The 14321-nt window shown below is 36.4% G+C and overlaps 1 protein-coding gene across 1 annotated transcript in view; it reads left to right on the forward strand.

Moving 5' to 3' along the window:
- PSMD14 (proteasome 26S subunit, non-ATPase 14) overlaps nt 1-13896 on the forward strand; it is a 91172-nt gene extending 77276 nt beyond the window's left edge. Inside the window, exons 11-12 of the mRNA XM_084799407.1 lie at nt 10684-10746; nt 13504-13896. Of these exons, the coding sequence (XP_084655533.1) occupies nt 10684-10746; nt 13504-13602 (162 nt within the window). The 3' untranslated portion in view covers nt 13603-13896. The remainder of the gene's footprint in view (nt 1-10683; nt 10747-13503) is intronic.
- The last annotated feature ends 425 nt before the right edge of the window (nt 13897-14321 follow it).

Genomic DNA, 14321 nt, shown 5'->3' on the forward strand with positions numbered 1-14321 from the left:
TTTGATCTGAGGCATGATATGCCTAGATCCTGACTTTAGAAACAGTGACAGGATAGTTGAAAAGGAGCTACACTAAGTGGCTGTGCCATGTAGTGACAATATAATGAATCATTCATAGTAAATGAAGCATGCCACTGATAGGGTTATATGACAAGAAGGGAATTGAAGGTGAATTTATCCAGCTTATGTGACTAGAAGTATGTTGTTATTAGTAACCCTTTCAATATAGATAGAAAAAGAAGGAATGAAGAAAGGTTTTTTCTTCTTTTTTTTTAAAGCTGACATTCAAAATAAGTTTCCTTGTGGTATTTTCATATATACTTTATTGTTGTTTGTTTGTTTTAATACATTAAGTTTGTTTATTTTTAATTTATTCACTTTACATCCCCTCTCTTGTCTCCTCCAGGTCCCATCCTCCCTCCCTCATTCCCCTTCCTTCCCTTCACCTAGTCCTCAGAAAGGGGGAGTCCTCCTCCCTTATACCCCTTCCTTCCCTTCACCTAGTCCTCAGAAAGGGGGAGTCCTCCTCCCTTATTCCCCTTCCTTCCCTTCACCTAGTCCTCAGAAAGGGGGAGTCCTCCTCCCTTATACCCCTTCCTTCCCTTCACCTAGTCCTCAGAAAGGGGGAGTCCTCCTCCCATGACATCTAATCAGGACGGCCTGCATCTTCTTCTCTATGGCTGGCATGGCCACCCCACCAGCGTTGGTTCTGCCCGCTCTTCTGTGCCCACCCCTGCTTGTGCCCTACCACTTGCACTATTTCCTCTTTCCACTTTCATGTGACATATGTTCCATTGTCCCTCACTGTCTTACTTACTATTGTTGTCCCTTTTATTTCTGTGACCCAAACTGCTCTTACAAAGATACATACATATATACACATACACATATTTACATATTTTAAAGCCACATCTTTTAAACAGTTTGAAATATGAGATTGAGATTTAATAGTAAAGTCTAGAATTCAAAATCTAGGAGTCATAGTTAAGACTGATTACTGTTACACCAGAAACTAATATTTCAGCTTTTAAATTAGGTACTGTATCACATAAAAAATACTATACAAAAGATTTTATAAGATTTTTGTCCAAAAGATTGTATCAGATTTATCAAATGTTAACAGCAAATCATTTGAAAGAACTGAGCTTTGAAATAAATGTAACAGGTGTTCAAAACTAAATGCCAGTAGAGGTAGGTCAGGTTTTGACAAGCGTATCTTAAAATGTATTATTTCTAGAGCCAGAACTCGCTCCTGGTACTAGACTAAAGGTAATTTTTTTTTCTTTCTAGTGTTGCTTTCATGCTGTAGAGATGAAATACAGAGAAAGAAGTAGCTTATCATTTAAAATAGTTAACCTTTTATTGTTTAAAAAATTATAACAAGTTGTTATTCAGCCGACTGTAGGAATGGTTTTTATTTCTCTGTAACATTACATTTAGTAAATTCATAGTTCCTTCTGCCAGGAAATAACCTATTTATGGTTACTGCTGCCCATCCATGAAAGTTTTTTTTTTCTGTATTACAGTTTTTAAAATCTCTGTAGTACTAAAAATCTTGTAAGGTTTGGTTAAAAAAATGAAAACAGTGTGTAAGCTGTGATATGAGGAGTCCAAATTTGGGAATGTAATTCCCTCTATGATTGAAAGAAATACAGTGAAGTTTTTATAGTAACACTTAAAATATACAAGGAAAGGCCCGTCCTACCACAGTTCTTCATGGTATTCTTTTTAATTGGTTGGTTTTTTAAACTGAGGTAATTATTGTTAGATGCCAGTCAGGTTCTAAAGTAAAAGGAGTTTGAGGATAATTAAATTCTTATGTTCTAAGTTTTCAGTTTCAAGTCTGTGAATTCTGCACAGGAGTACTACTAGATTATTACTAACTCTCTCTCTCTTCTTTCTTCCTTTCTTTTTCTTTTTCTTTCTTTTTTTAATTACTGAGCTGAAACACCTGCAGCACAGAGTTCCAAACCCCATCTATGCTGCTAAAATGCTGCTGATGGCTTTTAAAACTGCTACTGTTTCACTGCATATTTTGTAAATGAATGTATAGGGAGGAAATGGATTGCAAAAGATCATTTTAAGAATAACATGGAAATAAAATTTTGCCTTTTAAAGCATATAGCTCTATAAATTCTGAGACTTGACAGCTTTTCAGATGACATGCTGACCAATAATAACCTGGAAGATGATATTTTATGTTATTTCATATAAACTATAAATAAATTTTGTTTGCTACATTAAGTAGAAAAGTTTTGTGCTCATGTCATTAGACAAGAAAAACAAAAGATATAAATACTGAGGAAAATGGGCCAGATCATCATTCTTTGAATAAAATGCGATAGATTATTTGCAGTCACACAGAAATCCAAGAGAATAAAGAGATAACTTTCATAACTGTTACGTTTAGAATTATGTAGGTGCTTAAAATGCTTTAAAAACAAATAGATAAAAGCATGTCCAAGTGCCTGGCATATAGTAGGTTTTACATAAGTACTGCTTAAGTTTTTAAAAGTGTAAATTTCAGTAAATAAATTATGTGTAGAAAATCTCAAATGTTGGTTTTGCAATCTATATCACTTTACTTTTATTCCCATCTAAGAAAAATTCTCTAAAAATGAATTATATTTCACAGTCTACTAAAGGGCTTGGCAAACTTACTAAAGGAAAAAAACCTAACAAGTAGACAAAATTTTCAATATTAAAAATTTATGAAACAAACCACCAGTGGTACAATAATCTGTAATATTACATGTACAAGTATATAATATATGTGCTGCATGTGCATTACATGTGTGTATGATTATCATGTGCACACCTATTGTCCAGGGGAGGCCAGAACAGGACGTTAAATTATCTGGAACTGTAGTTACAAAAAGTTGTGAACTGCCATTTTCGTGGTAGGAACTGAATGTGTCCTCTGGAAAAACACAAGGGCTTTTAACAGTCGATCCAATCTTTCAAGTCTCTTGAAATTGATCTTTATATTTATTTTAAATATATGTTATATGTCAACATTGTTTTAATAACAATGTCATCTTTAAAATAGAAGATAGGAAATTCTACACTTTAAGGCCAGTTTGAAACTTCAGAGTCATATTCTGATTTTGTCTATCTTTCTGCTCTACTTTCATTGTATTGACATCTATCTTTCAAGTCATCTTAAGATACAGGACAATGGCTAAACCTTAGCCATCCCATAATATGATTGTGTATGTTTGTGTGTGTGTGTGTCTGTGTGTGTCTGTGTGTGTGTCTGTGTATGTGTGTGTTTGTCTCTGTGTGTGTCTGTGTCTCTGTGTGTGTGTAATTGGAAGAAAAGGAAAAATCAAAGGGATGAATCCTTTCTTGAAGCCTTTGTATATTGTCCAGTTTACAAATCTGATTATCTTTCATTGTCAGAACATGGCCAAATGAGCACACTTCACAGCAAGAAAGTCTATATAATGTAGTCTCTAGCTGGAAGCATTGATACCTTTAGGATAATCAGAGTTATATTATAAGAGAGGAAGATGGACATTGGCAACTAGCAGATACTTACCAGAAACTTTTCCTTCCTTCTTTCCGTCCTTTCTTTTTCAGACAGAATCTACACTAGCCCTAGGTGTCCTGGAACTCACTATGCAGACCAAACTGGCTTCAAACTGTTAGAGATCCTCATGCCTTTGCCTTCCTAGTGCTGGGATTAAAGTTGTGCACCACCACACTGATTTACCAAACCCCTTTTTATTTTTCTAAAAGCTGAATTACAAATTGCTGTTATTATCTACACATGCAAGTGTTTACATATTCAGATGATGTTTATTTTTATCCATTATTTAATCTTATTATGCTTTAAAGTTGGATTTTCTCTTAAGATTTTTACCAAGGATCTCTGTTGTTCAAGTTGTCTGGTAAATCAACCAGATTTGGCTTTAATACTTATTTAATATGCATCATCTAAAAGTAATGTGTTTCCCTAGTTACAGATATTGTTATGAGCCTGGGTGTGGTAGCCTTTAGTCCCAGCACTTAGGAAGCAGAGGCAGGCAGATTTCTCTTATTCAGGGACAGCCAAGGACGCACCACACAGAGAAACACGGTTTTGTTTTGTTTTTTAAATCCAACAAACAAATAAAACCAATTGTTGCTATGAGGCCTAGATAGGACTGTGCTGAAGTCATATTTTCATTAACTATCTCCTATGTGACTAGAAAACAAATCAGTCTCTGAAAGAGTTCCTTGTCTCTAAATAAGGTCTGTGAATGGCATGTAAAATACATCTCTGGGACATACATCTCTGAAATAATGGGCACAACTACTTTTGCTGTTCTTAATGTTATTCTTCTTTAAAAGTTAAATTACATTAGTTTATAGGTTGGTTAGGAATGCCTGTGTGCTGTGCCGCAAGTGTGGTCAGAAGACACAATGTAGGACCTGGGTCTCTCCTATAGCATGGGTCCTGGGCACTGAGCTTAGGCTGTCAGGCTGGGCACTCAGTGCCTTACCTGCTGAGCCCTCTTCCTGGCCCTTTAATACCCTTTCTTTCTTTCTTTCTTTCTTTCTTTCTTTCTTTCTTTCTTTCTTTTGTAAGATTTTTATATATATGGGTGCTTTGTTGTTTTGTTTTGTCTTTTTTGTGCATATTTGTGTACTGTGTTCAGGCTTAGTACCCATGGAGTACAGAAGAGGGAGTCAGATCCCCTGGAACTGAAGTGTCAGAAAGCTTAGGAGCAGTGTTGTTGATGCTAGGAATTGATCCTGGGTCCTCTGTAAGAGCCACAAATGCTCTTATCCACCGAGCTGAGCCTTCTTCCCAGTCCCATTAAAACGTTTCTTGACTTTTTTTAATATTTAGCTAATCAACAATCCATTCAATTAACCAAATTAATTCTTGAGTTACTGTGTTTCTTTACTTTTCCACTACCACTGCCTTATCTCCCAATTAGTCTTCATGTTTTTTAGTTCCTCCCACTTAGATCTAGTTCTCAAAGAGCCAAATGGTCTTTTCATAATGAAACTTGGTTGTGTAACCAGAGAAAGGCAGGAAGAGAACAACATGGTGAATGCTATGTTTGATCTCAAGTAAGTCCAAAAGAAGTGATCAGTCTGCAGAATGAATAAATACAAAGTGTATATGCTCAGACCAATTTCTATCAATTCAACAATAACACAAGCCAGTTCAAAAGTGGGCAATGATTTGAATAGTTATTCCTCCAAATGGCAAAAAGCATAGGAACATCAACATCAGTCATTAAAGAAATGCACATCAAAACGATAGTGAGAAGCCAGGGACTGTTTGACTGGTTTGTAGTTTCGGCTCCTAGGAGGCAGGGCCAAGACAGCTATTACAACACATAAACATGTAGGTCTGGCCTACATAGAGCAAGTGCTAGGCCATCCAGTGGATGGACAGATCAAAACACCGACATCATTTTCCTCAATCAATATAATAGAAAGTGAATATGTCGCTGAGGATATGAAAGAATTGGAACCTGATTACTACTAAGACTGCAAATTAGAGCAACTGCCATAGAGAACAGTTCACTGATCCTCATAAAGTTAAAAATATATTTAACCTCATAGCCCAGTAGTAATTCTGCTCCTAAAATATGCTCAAGAGAAGCAAAAACATACAATCAAACAGAACTTGTACACAACTTACCATGAGGTAAGTTGTATTATTCACAGTAATAAAAGGTGGAGATTATCCAAGTGTCTTACCAGCAGATGACTGGTTAAATACATTGTGACATATTAATGGACTATTACTTGCCTCGTCAAAAATATTGATTTATGCTACAATGAACCTCTAAGGCATGGTAAATGAAAGAGCCAAGCACTGAAGGTCGTGCTATATGGTGCTGTTTGTATAAGTATTCTGTGCCACAGACAGCCACATTAGTCCTACCCCGTACTCAGGGTGGGAGGAGCGTGCAGGAAGTGACAGCCTAAGTAGGTTTCCCTGTGGGGTAGTGAAATGTTTTAGGATAGGAGTAATAAGTATAAATGGTTTTTACTTTTATAAGTAAATTTTGTGCTAAATAAGTTGGTTCATGTCACTTCCTTATTTTGGGGTGGCGGGGTAATGTGTTTTGCCGGCGTGTTTGTGAACCTTGTGTGTACCTAGAGCCCGTAGAGCCAGAAGAGGGCATCAAACTCTCTGGTTGTAAGCTACCATGTGGGTCCTGGGAACTGAACCCACATCGTCTGGAAGAACAGCCTGTATCCCTAACAGCTGAGCCATCGCTCTAGCTTCCACTTCTTTGCTTTTAAAAGCTTTTGAAGATTGAAATCTGTCTTCTGACCTGAGCTGGCTCTTGCTTGCTTCTCCATAGTACTATCTCTTCCTGTGATTTTGTCTTGATACTGGATGGTTGGCTATTCTTCAGACTTACACTGTCCTTTCTTGCTTTTTTTTGGCCACCTGAAACACACCTTTCCAGTAAACTTTCTTTTACTATTAAGAGTCTTCACTGTTCAACCTAGCTGCCTAGCCCCACACTGGCCTTGAACTCCTGGCTAGCCTCCTGTTTCCCCTCCTTTTCCTCTCAGTGTCAGGATTATAGATATGTTCTTATTTTCAATCTCTTTAAATAGTTAGTAAGCTCTCTAAATTGTTTTATTTTCTAGCCCAGATAGTGACTACTCAGTAAACATTTATTGAATGGTTAGGATAGACTGTTTTTTCTACCATAATTATGACTTTATTAAACAACAAATTATCAGAAGTAACTCTCATTAACTAATATTATGAACTGCCACTAAAAATTTTAAAACCCCTGTGCCTTCTAAGGGCAGACTCGCTGCTGTGTATTCCTTAGGTCTGACCGCCTCAAATGCAGTCTCCTCATCATTAGCCTTTCCTTAGTCGGCTTCTTCAGAAGGAAGTTAGTTGCCTTTCCTTACCACTATGTCATTCCTTTTTGATACCTTTTGTTTTGTGCTTTGAGATTTAAATGTAAGTAAAGCCCAAATGTGAGCTCCTTGAGAGTTGAGACAAGCTTGAAAATTCCTTGGTAAAGATGATGTACCTCAAGTAAACACACCAAGCGGCTAATGGTCACTTTATATGCAAAAACGCTGATGTTTGGCCAGGACATTTTAAGAATTCAATGAAGTAATATTTGTAAAAACATATGCGGCTCAACGTGGTGGCACATGCCTTTAATCTCAGCACCTGAAAAGGCGAGGCAGGTGGATCCCTGTCAACTGAGGCTAGCCTGGTACACAGTAAGTTTCAGCATATCAGGATAGCTTGACATGTGTAGTAAGACATTCTCTCAAAAATATACATTCATATGCTGCCATTTAGTGGTGGTGGTAGGCAAAAGTTTGTTGTCCTTTGTAGTCTAGTCTCTTCTATCTTAGAAAGTTTTACAGATTGCTTCATATTTGTTTGTTTTGCTTTCCAAAATATATTTTGTAAGAAACTATTTAGACTTTCTGCCTTTATAGCCAGTAGTGTTAGTTTAGTTCTATTCACTATAAAAAAATAAATTTTAAAATCGCAAAAGAAGTAAACACTTGGAAGTTACACCGAGACTGTTTATTGGTGGAAAAAAAGCGTATGCGTTGTGGCAGCTTTTTTGTCCTTTGTTACATTAAAAATAAATGTTCTATTAGTGGTGTTTGAAAACATGTACTTAAGTGGAATTGTAGTACGTTGTAGAATGAACAAAGAACTCAGTACAGAACCAAAAGCAGCCGAAGGGCTATTCAGAGGTACTTATGGAATAGGATATGCTAAAAGCAGGTTAAGGGATGGGAGAGAAAACAGGTGTTGGAATAATTAATTGTACAGGTGTTCAGAAAACTGGAGGTGCTCTGTGGATATCTGTCAACAAATGCTAGTGACATGCCAAGGTCCAGTCTATATTAAAAGATAAATAATGATGAAATTGAGACATCGTTCATTTGAAAATTTTGATCATTTGTTAAAAGAAAAAAAGAGAGAGAATGGTGGTAATATGTTTAGTAAAAGTCTCTTTAAAATAGAGGGTACATTTGAGGGGATTACGATCACATAACAGACCAAATTCCAAGAATTTCTTAGAACTGTGCAGACCGTGCATGACGGGATAGCCATCTGGGGGTCTTTGTTGATAAACTGTTAAAAACGTTTCTAGTGTGAATAGCCACAAACATTTTCAGTGCTTTTTTGTTGGTTGAGTAAACCGAAGAGCACGAATGCAAAAGCAAATTTTGAAGCCAAATCACAGAAGTTGCCATAAACACAGAAGTTCCCTAGTGAGGACACTGCCTGTGCCTGAATTTCATTTGTTTCTGCTGCTATCATTTCTTAATTTTTCCTGGGGACTAGCCAGAATAGAACTATGAGTGAAGGCAGACTGGTCCTCCCCAAATGGGAGATGAGATACAGGTAACTGAGGTAGGAGAAAGTACTGAGGACTTTGATGCCGTGACCCGGTCCTTCTTACACTGGAAGGATGTGCTTACGTCTTCTGTCGTGGGGGTTTGCAACCTTAGTATATGCCTAAATCTACAGCTGCTCCTCATCTCCCAGATGGCATCCATGGCTGGGAGTACTTTTTACCATCTGCACTTCTCAAAGAGTTTGTGAACCCTCTTTTAATTATTGGGAATAGAAAAACTAATTGGTAAAGTGGTTAAATGTTGTACAAGAATTTTAAATTTTATCAGTGCTTTTTATATCCTATTTATTCTTTCAAATAATATTAAAAAGCTTTAAATGCTTTTGACTTTCATCTTTGTTTATTTGCCCTCTCTGATACGTGCATTAATCCAAAATACTCTGTAATGGTTATTTATATGTGGATTGGTGTTTTGAGCCAAATTCCAAAACTCTTGCGTCCTCCGAGTACTGTAGTAAGTGCTGTTGTTGCCATGTGTGTAGAACAGCTCACACTGAATGGGTGTGGAGTACACACTTAGGAGAATTGAATTCCATTCATCTAACATGCTTTCAGCTCAGCTAGGCAGAGTGTCACAGTTGTAAAAATAATGTAGAAAGATAAACTGTATTGTCTTTCAGTGTTTGTGTTTTTATAAGACATTGAAAAGTAGAAAAAGCCATTTCCTAGCTAGAAAATACTTTCATAACTAGCAGACTAATAGAATGACATCTGACTTCAAAAAGGAACATATTCTCTGTCTGCTGAGTTCTACTTGGAGTATTTGTGACTTTTATTTTTCCTGTGTTCAGGCTTGATTGTAATTCCTAATATGTTATAAATAAGCACTCTCCAGTAATCAGCAGACACAAAAGATACCCACCATCTTTTCTCTTTAGGCAGGTTCTACTGGCGAAAATTCTCTAGATAGTTTGTCCATTTATAAAATTAGACACTTGCCATCTTTGCTCATTTTCAAGTTCTCTGTTTACAAAACTATTAAGAAGGTGTGAAATACAGCCAAACTTCCCAGTTTATGGGAAATGTCTGATGATTGCATTTCCTACATGTTCATTGTTCACACATGAAGAAATTTGGCAGCTGTGAGATTATTAAGTTTAAGAGTGTCCAAATCTAATCCTCACTGGGATTTGGTTTTCTGCTTTCTGACACTACATGTTGCCCTTGTTTATAGCCACCTTTATGGTAAACGCTGTGGTAACATTTCTGGAGGTTCATGATCATTAAGGTTTCTTCATCTTCTATTTATCAGATGCCATGAATAGACTTTAGACCACGAGCTCACCAAATGCAGGCTCTGCCTTGCAGCTGTGACATGCCCATACTGCTCATGGACTTCTCAGGTTAGGGTGCTCTGTGAGAGGGCCGTGCAGAGCTCTGGCCGAAGTGTCGTCGTTATTATGAGGGTTTACGAGAAAGCTTACGATTAGACACAGAGAATTTTTAGATAACTCTAAAGTATAATTTTCATGTGCTTTTAATATGCTTTTTAATTTGTGTAATAAATTTGATGCTAAAAACTTGAAATTATGACTTTGTGGAATTGCGATTTTTTTCTAAATGCATATTGTAGAGATTTAAAGATGTATAGATATTAACTTATAATATGCATGTTAGATCAAAACTCAGCAGCTTTTTGATCCTTAATGGTATTAGTAAGTACTAGATACACACAGGCTCGATACGTACTAAGTACACACAGGCTAGAGATGTACTAGATACACACGGGCTAGATACGTACTAAGTACACACAGGCTAGAGATGTACTAGATACACACGGGCTAGATACGTACTAAGTACACACAGGCTAGAGATGTACTAGATACACACGGGCTAGATACGTACTAAGTACACACAGGCTAGAGATGTACTAGATACACACGGGCTAGATACGTACTAAGTACACACAGGCTAGAGATGTACTAGATACACACGGGCTAGATTGGTGAAAGAAAGGAAGGAGAAATAGGAAGTTGGGGAGGAGGCTAGTGAGAGTGGGGAAGGGAGAAAGGGAAATTAAGTGGTAGCAAAGTAGGCTGCCTCAGGCTTCCATCTTCCCATCTCTCAGTGCCATTCAGTGAGTCTGTGTGATATTTTCTGGTGTTGTTTATATATTTTTAAATGATGCTGATAGTAGTTTTCATTACCCTAAGATTGCTCTGGATTAACAAAATTGCTTTTTTCAACAAATTGTTTGAATAAAAGGTGTTCTGAATGAAAATTATGATTATCTTTGTTTTGGTGATTATTCTTCAGTGGGAAAAGTAAATACAGAATTTGAAACTCTGCCCTTTGTGTTCATTCCCAGGCTGTAGAAGAAGAAGATAAGATGACACCTGAACAGCTGGCCATAAAGAACGTTGGCAAGCAGGTGAGGAGAGGGGGCGCAGCCGCGTGCCGACACGCGCTCATAGTGGCGCAGCCGCGTGCCGACACGCGCTCATAGTGGCGCAGCCGCGTGCCGACATGCGCTCATAGTGGTAAAGCTATTGTAGGGACCATAATTTTTTCCTTGTTTGTTTATACTACATTTTTCTTCTGTCATTTAAACATACTAAATTTTAAAGGCCACTATATTTATTTGATTTCCAATTCTCTTTGTCGTTTGTAGAGAATTCATCATAAATCTCTACTCTATGGCATACTGTCCTTAGTGAAACTATTATACTAAAAATGAATTAAAGGACCCTGAATAATTTTACTATAGATGAGGTAAAATAATAAGGATGGTGGATTTATTTAGTTAATAACCATTTCTATAACGATATATTTTATCAATAGGTAGGTAGTATTCCTACAGATTTACTTCGTGTGTAACCATTCTTAAAGGTAGATTTTGTTTACTGTATAGCTGGTATCCAGAGAAAGTTTAGGATTCTATTGACTGCACTGTGAGAAAAGGTTTAAATAATGATTCTTTTGCTTTCTAAGATGAAATATATATTTAAGTCTGGTTATCAGTGGATGAGGGAACATACCCAGCAATTAAAAGAATCTACAGATTAATTAGACTGTTTTTCTAAAGAATGTTGATTACATTTCTCCCTATTTCATGGAACATGGTTATCATATTGCTGATGTTGGCAGAATCTTGATATTTCAGATGCAAGACACTAAGCTGTCTTTGCTTTCAGCCATCCTACCATATGCTCTGATCCCATCACATCTCACAAGCTATGTAGGTTTGGGCCAGGACCATTCTTGGATGGAAAATCTCTAAGAATCACCCAGCTGCCACAAGAAGTAATGTAGATAACTGATAAATGAGTTACTGATTCACTGTAAAACCAATTAATCCAACAGAGTAGTAGGGCAAAGGTCTGACTCAATCATATATTATAAAGAAGGAGCTTAAATATGAGTACATTCTGAATACCACAGTTTAAAAATGAGAACTATTAACTAAAATAAAATAGAGTTCATCTTATTTTCCAGTCTATGTGATATCAGCCTTCTCTCTATTTTCTGCTACATCTAATATGTTAGATCACCAGTTTAGAGCCTTACCCTTTCTAGAACTCACTAAATATATTGCTTTCTGATGCTGTGATTTCTTACATATTTTCTTTAACAGCCCACAGGAAAATGAAAGGACTAAGTTAAAAAGTGAAACTGGAAAATTATAACTGATGTGGTTTAGGAACTATCAAAACTTCTGGGCAGTGTAGCTCATGCCTTTAAATCCTACACTCAGGAGGCAGAGGCAGGAGGATCTCTGTGAGTTCGAGGCCAGCCTGGTGTACTTAGTGAGTTCCAGGATAGCCAGGGTTACACAGAGAAACCCTGTCAATCTCAAAAAGCAAACAAACAAAAAAGAAATAATAATAATCATGGTGGGGTTGGGTTTTTTGTTGTTGTTGTTTTGTTTTGTTTTTTTGTTTTGATTTTGTGTTTTTGAGACAGGGTCTTATTGTGTATCCTGGCTGTCCTAGAACTTGTTAGGTAGATCAGGCTGGCCTTGAACTCACAGAGTTTTGTTTTGTTTCATTTAGTTGTTTTTTTTGGGGAGGGGGGGCGGGGGACACTCTGGTTCCCAGGTGCTGAAATTCCAGGCATGACCACTGCTCATTTTTTAAATGTGGTAAATAGGTCAGTGGGTTGTTTTGGTTTTTTGGTTGTGTTGTTTTTGTTTTGTTTTGTTTCTAATGCTGGTCTTTCCCTTCACCTGGAATGTGTTAAGCTTTAATTCCTAAATAATAGTACTGTAGACTAGTCATTGGAATTATTTGTAGTGTATATTGTGTCAGGTGTAAGAACTTGGTATATTGCAATCATGAATAAGAAAAGCAGAGCCAAGACATTATCCAGGGAAGAAGATGTATAAGTTATAACTCTTAGTTATTTTAAACAGATATAAGAAATAATGCTTTAAAATATTTCCTTATTGTATATTGTATTTATCTTCTTTTGAACTGTCAAACTTAGCTGAAATGACATTTTAAAAAATATAAGTAAGCATTTTAATTTTTTTATTATACTTCAAACTGACCTATTTTAAAATGGGTCTGCTCGCGTTTTAAGAGTTGTGCCTGTGTAAGTTTCAATGAGACAGTTTTCCAGAATAGCTGGATGAAGCATCCTTAACATTTTAGAATTAGTCCTAATTACACTTAAAATGTTCAATTACAGTGGCTTTTGATCCAAGAATATTTCTTGAACCATTTCTTGAAATATTAAGATTATACAGAATCCATATTTTTACAAAGACAAAACCAAGAATTCACATTATACTGTTATCCATGCCTTAAATAACACATCATTAGACATTAAAATATATTGACCGAATGTACATACTATTTGGGCATATACACGTAAGTGCACCTTTTTAAAATCAGGGGAATGTGAGTTTTACTTGTTACCTTTTATGAAAATTTGTGGGACAGATCTATAACTAACATTGATTGCACAAATCAGATTTTTCATTGAGTAGCTTTTTTAGCTTCTTAACAAATTCAGACGCCACAAGAATGTAACAATATGTGTAAATTTAGGCTTTATTACCAATTTAATCTGTTCTTGAAAAAAATAGTTTACTGGTAATACAACTGTCTTTTCTTTTCTTATTTAATTTTTCTTTTCTTTTTTTTTTTTTTTTTTTTTTTTTTTTTTACATTTTTTTCTCTTTTAGGATCCCAAACGTCATTTGGAAGAACATGTGGATGTGCTTATGACTTCAAATATTGTCCAGTGTTTGGCAGCAATGTTGGATACCGTTGTATTTAAATAAAGCAGTGAGGAGAGCTGCCAGTGACACTCTGTGTATATGCCTTTGCTGTTCCTAGTGCTCACAGTGAAGGGAACTCTGAAGGTGATCTGGTGACGTGTAAGACACCTGTGCCACCTCCATCTCAGCTGTGCAGTTGCTTCTGTTTATTTAGTTAGGGTTTTGCAGATTCCAAAGTTGTTCAGGACTACATCTAAATGGACAAATTTTGTTAAGATCCCATTTACTATTTGAAAAAATCAGTAGCACAAATATATTTTGATTGTTGCTTACAAAATAAAATACATTTACAGTCCATGTCTCCCGAGGTCTTTTTGGCACTGGGTGGAAGTGACAGAAACAACATTTGACACTGCTTTGGAAATCTCACACAAAGCTCTGTTCCTCTTTGCATTTTGAAATCCAGTAACACATAAAACATCACTGTGATAAGAAAACTTTACAAATTAATGATTGCCATTAGTGAGTGATTTCCTCATTAGTGGGTAACCCAGATAAAATGCTGAGGTTGTTTTTTTGGTTTTTGGGGTTTTTTTTGGGGGGGGGGGTTGGTAAGCCTTTCTCTCAAGCCAACATTATGTGTTCGTATCTTAACATGGTACCCTTTCAGGATTTCAGAAAAGTACATCTAAAAGTTAGGCGATTTTATTTTCAACTTTCACAATTTGAAGAGTATATATTCTACGAACAATTTTGAAACTGCCTAGAAGTTGACTGTTGGA

The sequence above is a fragment of the Acomys minous genome (assembly GCF_964271855.1).
Source record: "Acomys minous genome assembly, chromosome: 10".
NCBI classification, from domain to species: domain Eukaryota; kingdom Metazoa; phylum Chordata; class Mammalia; order Rodentia; family Muridae; genus Acomys; species Acomys minous.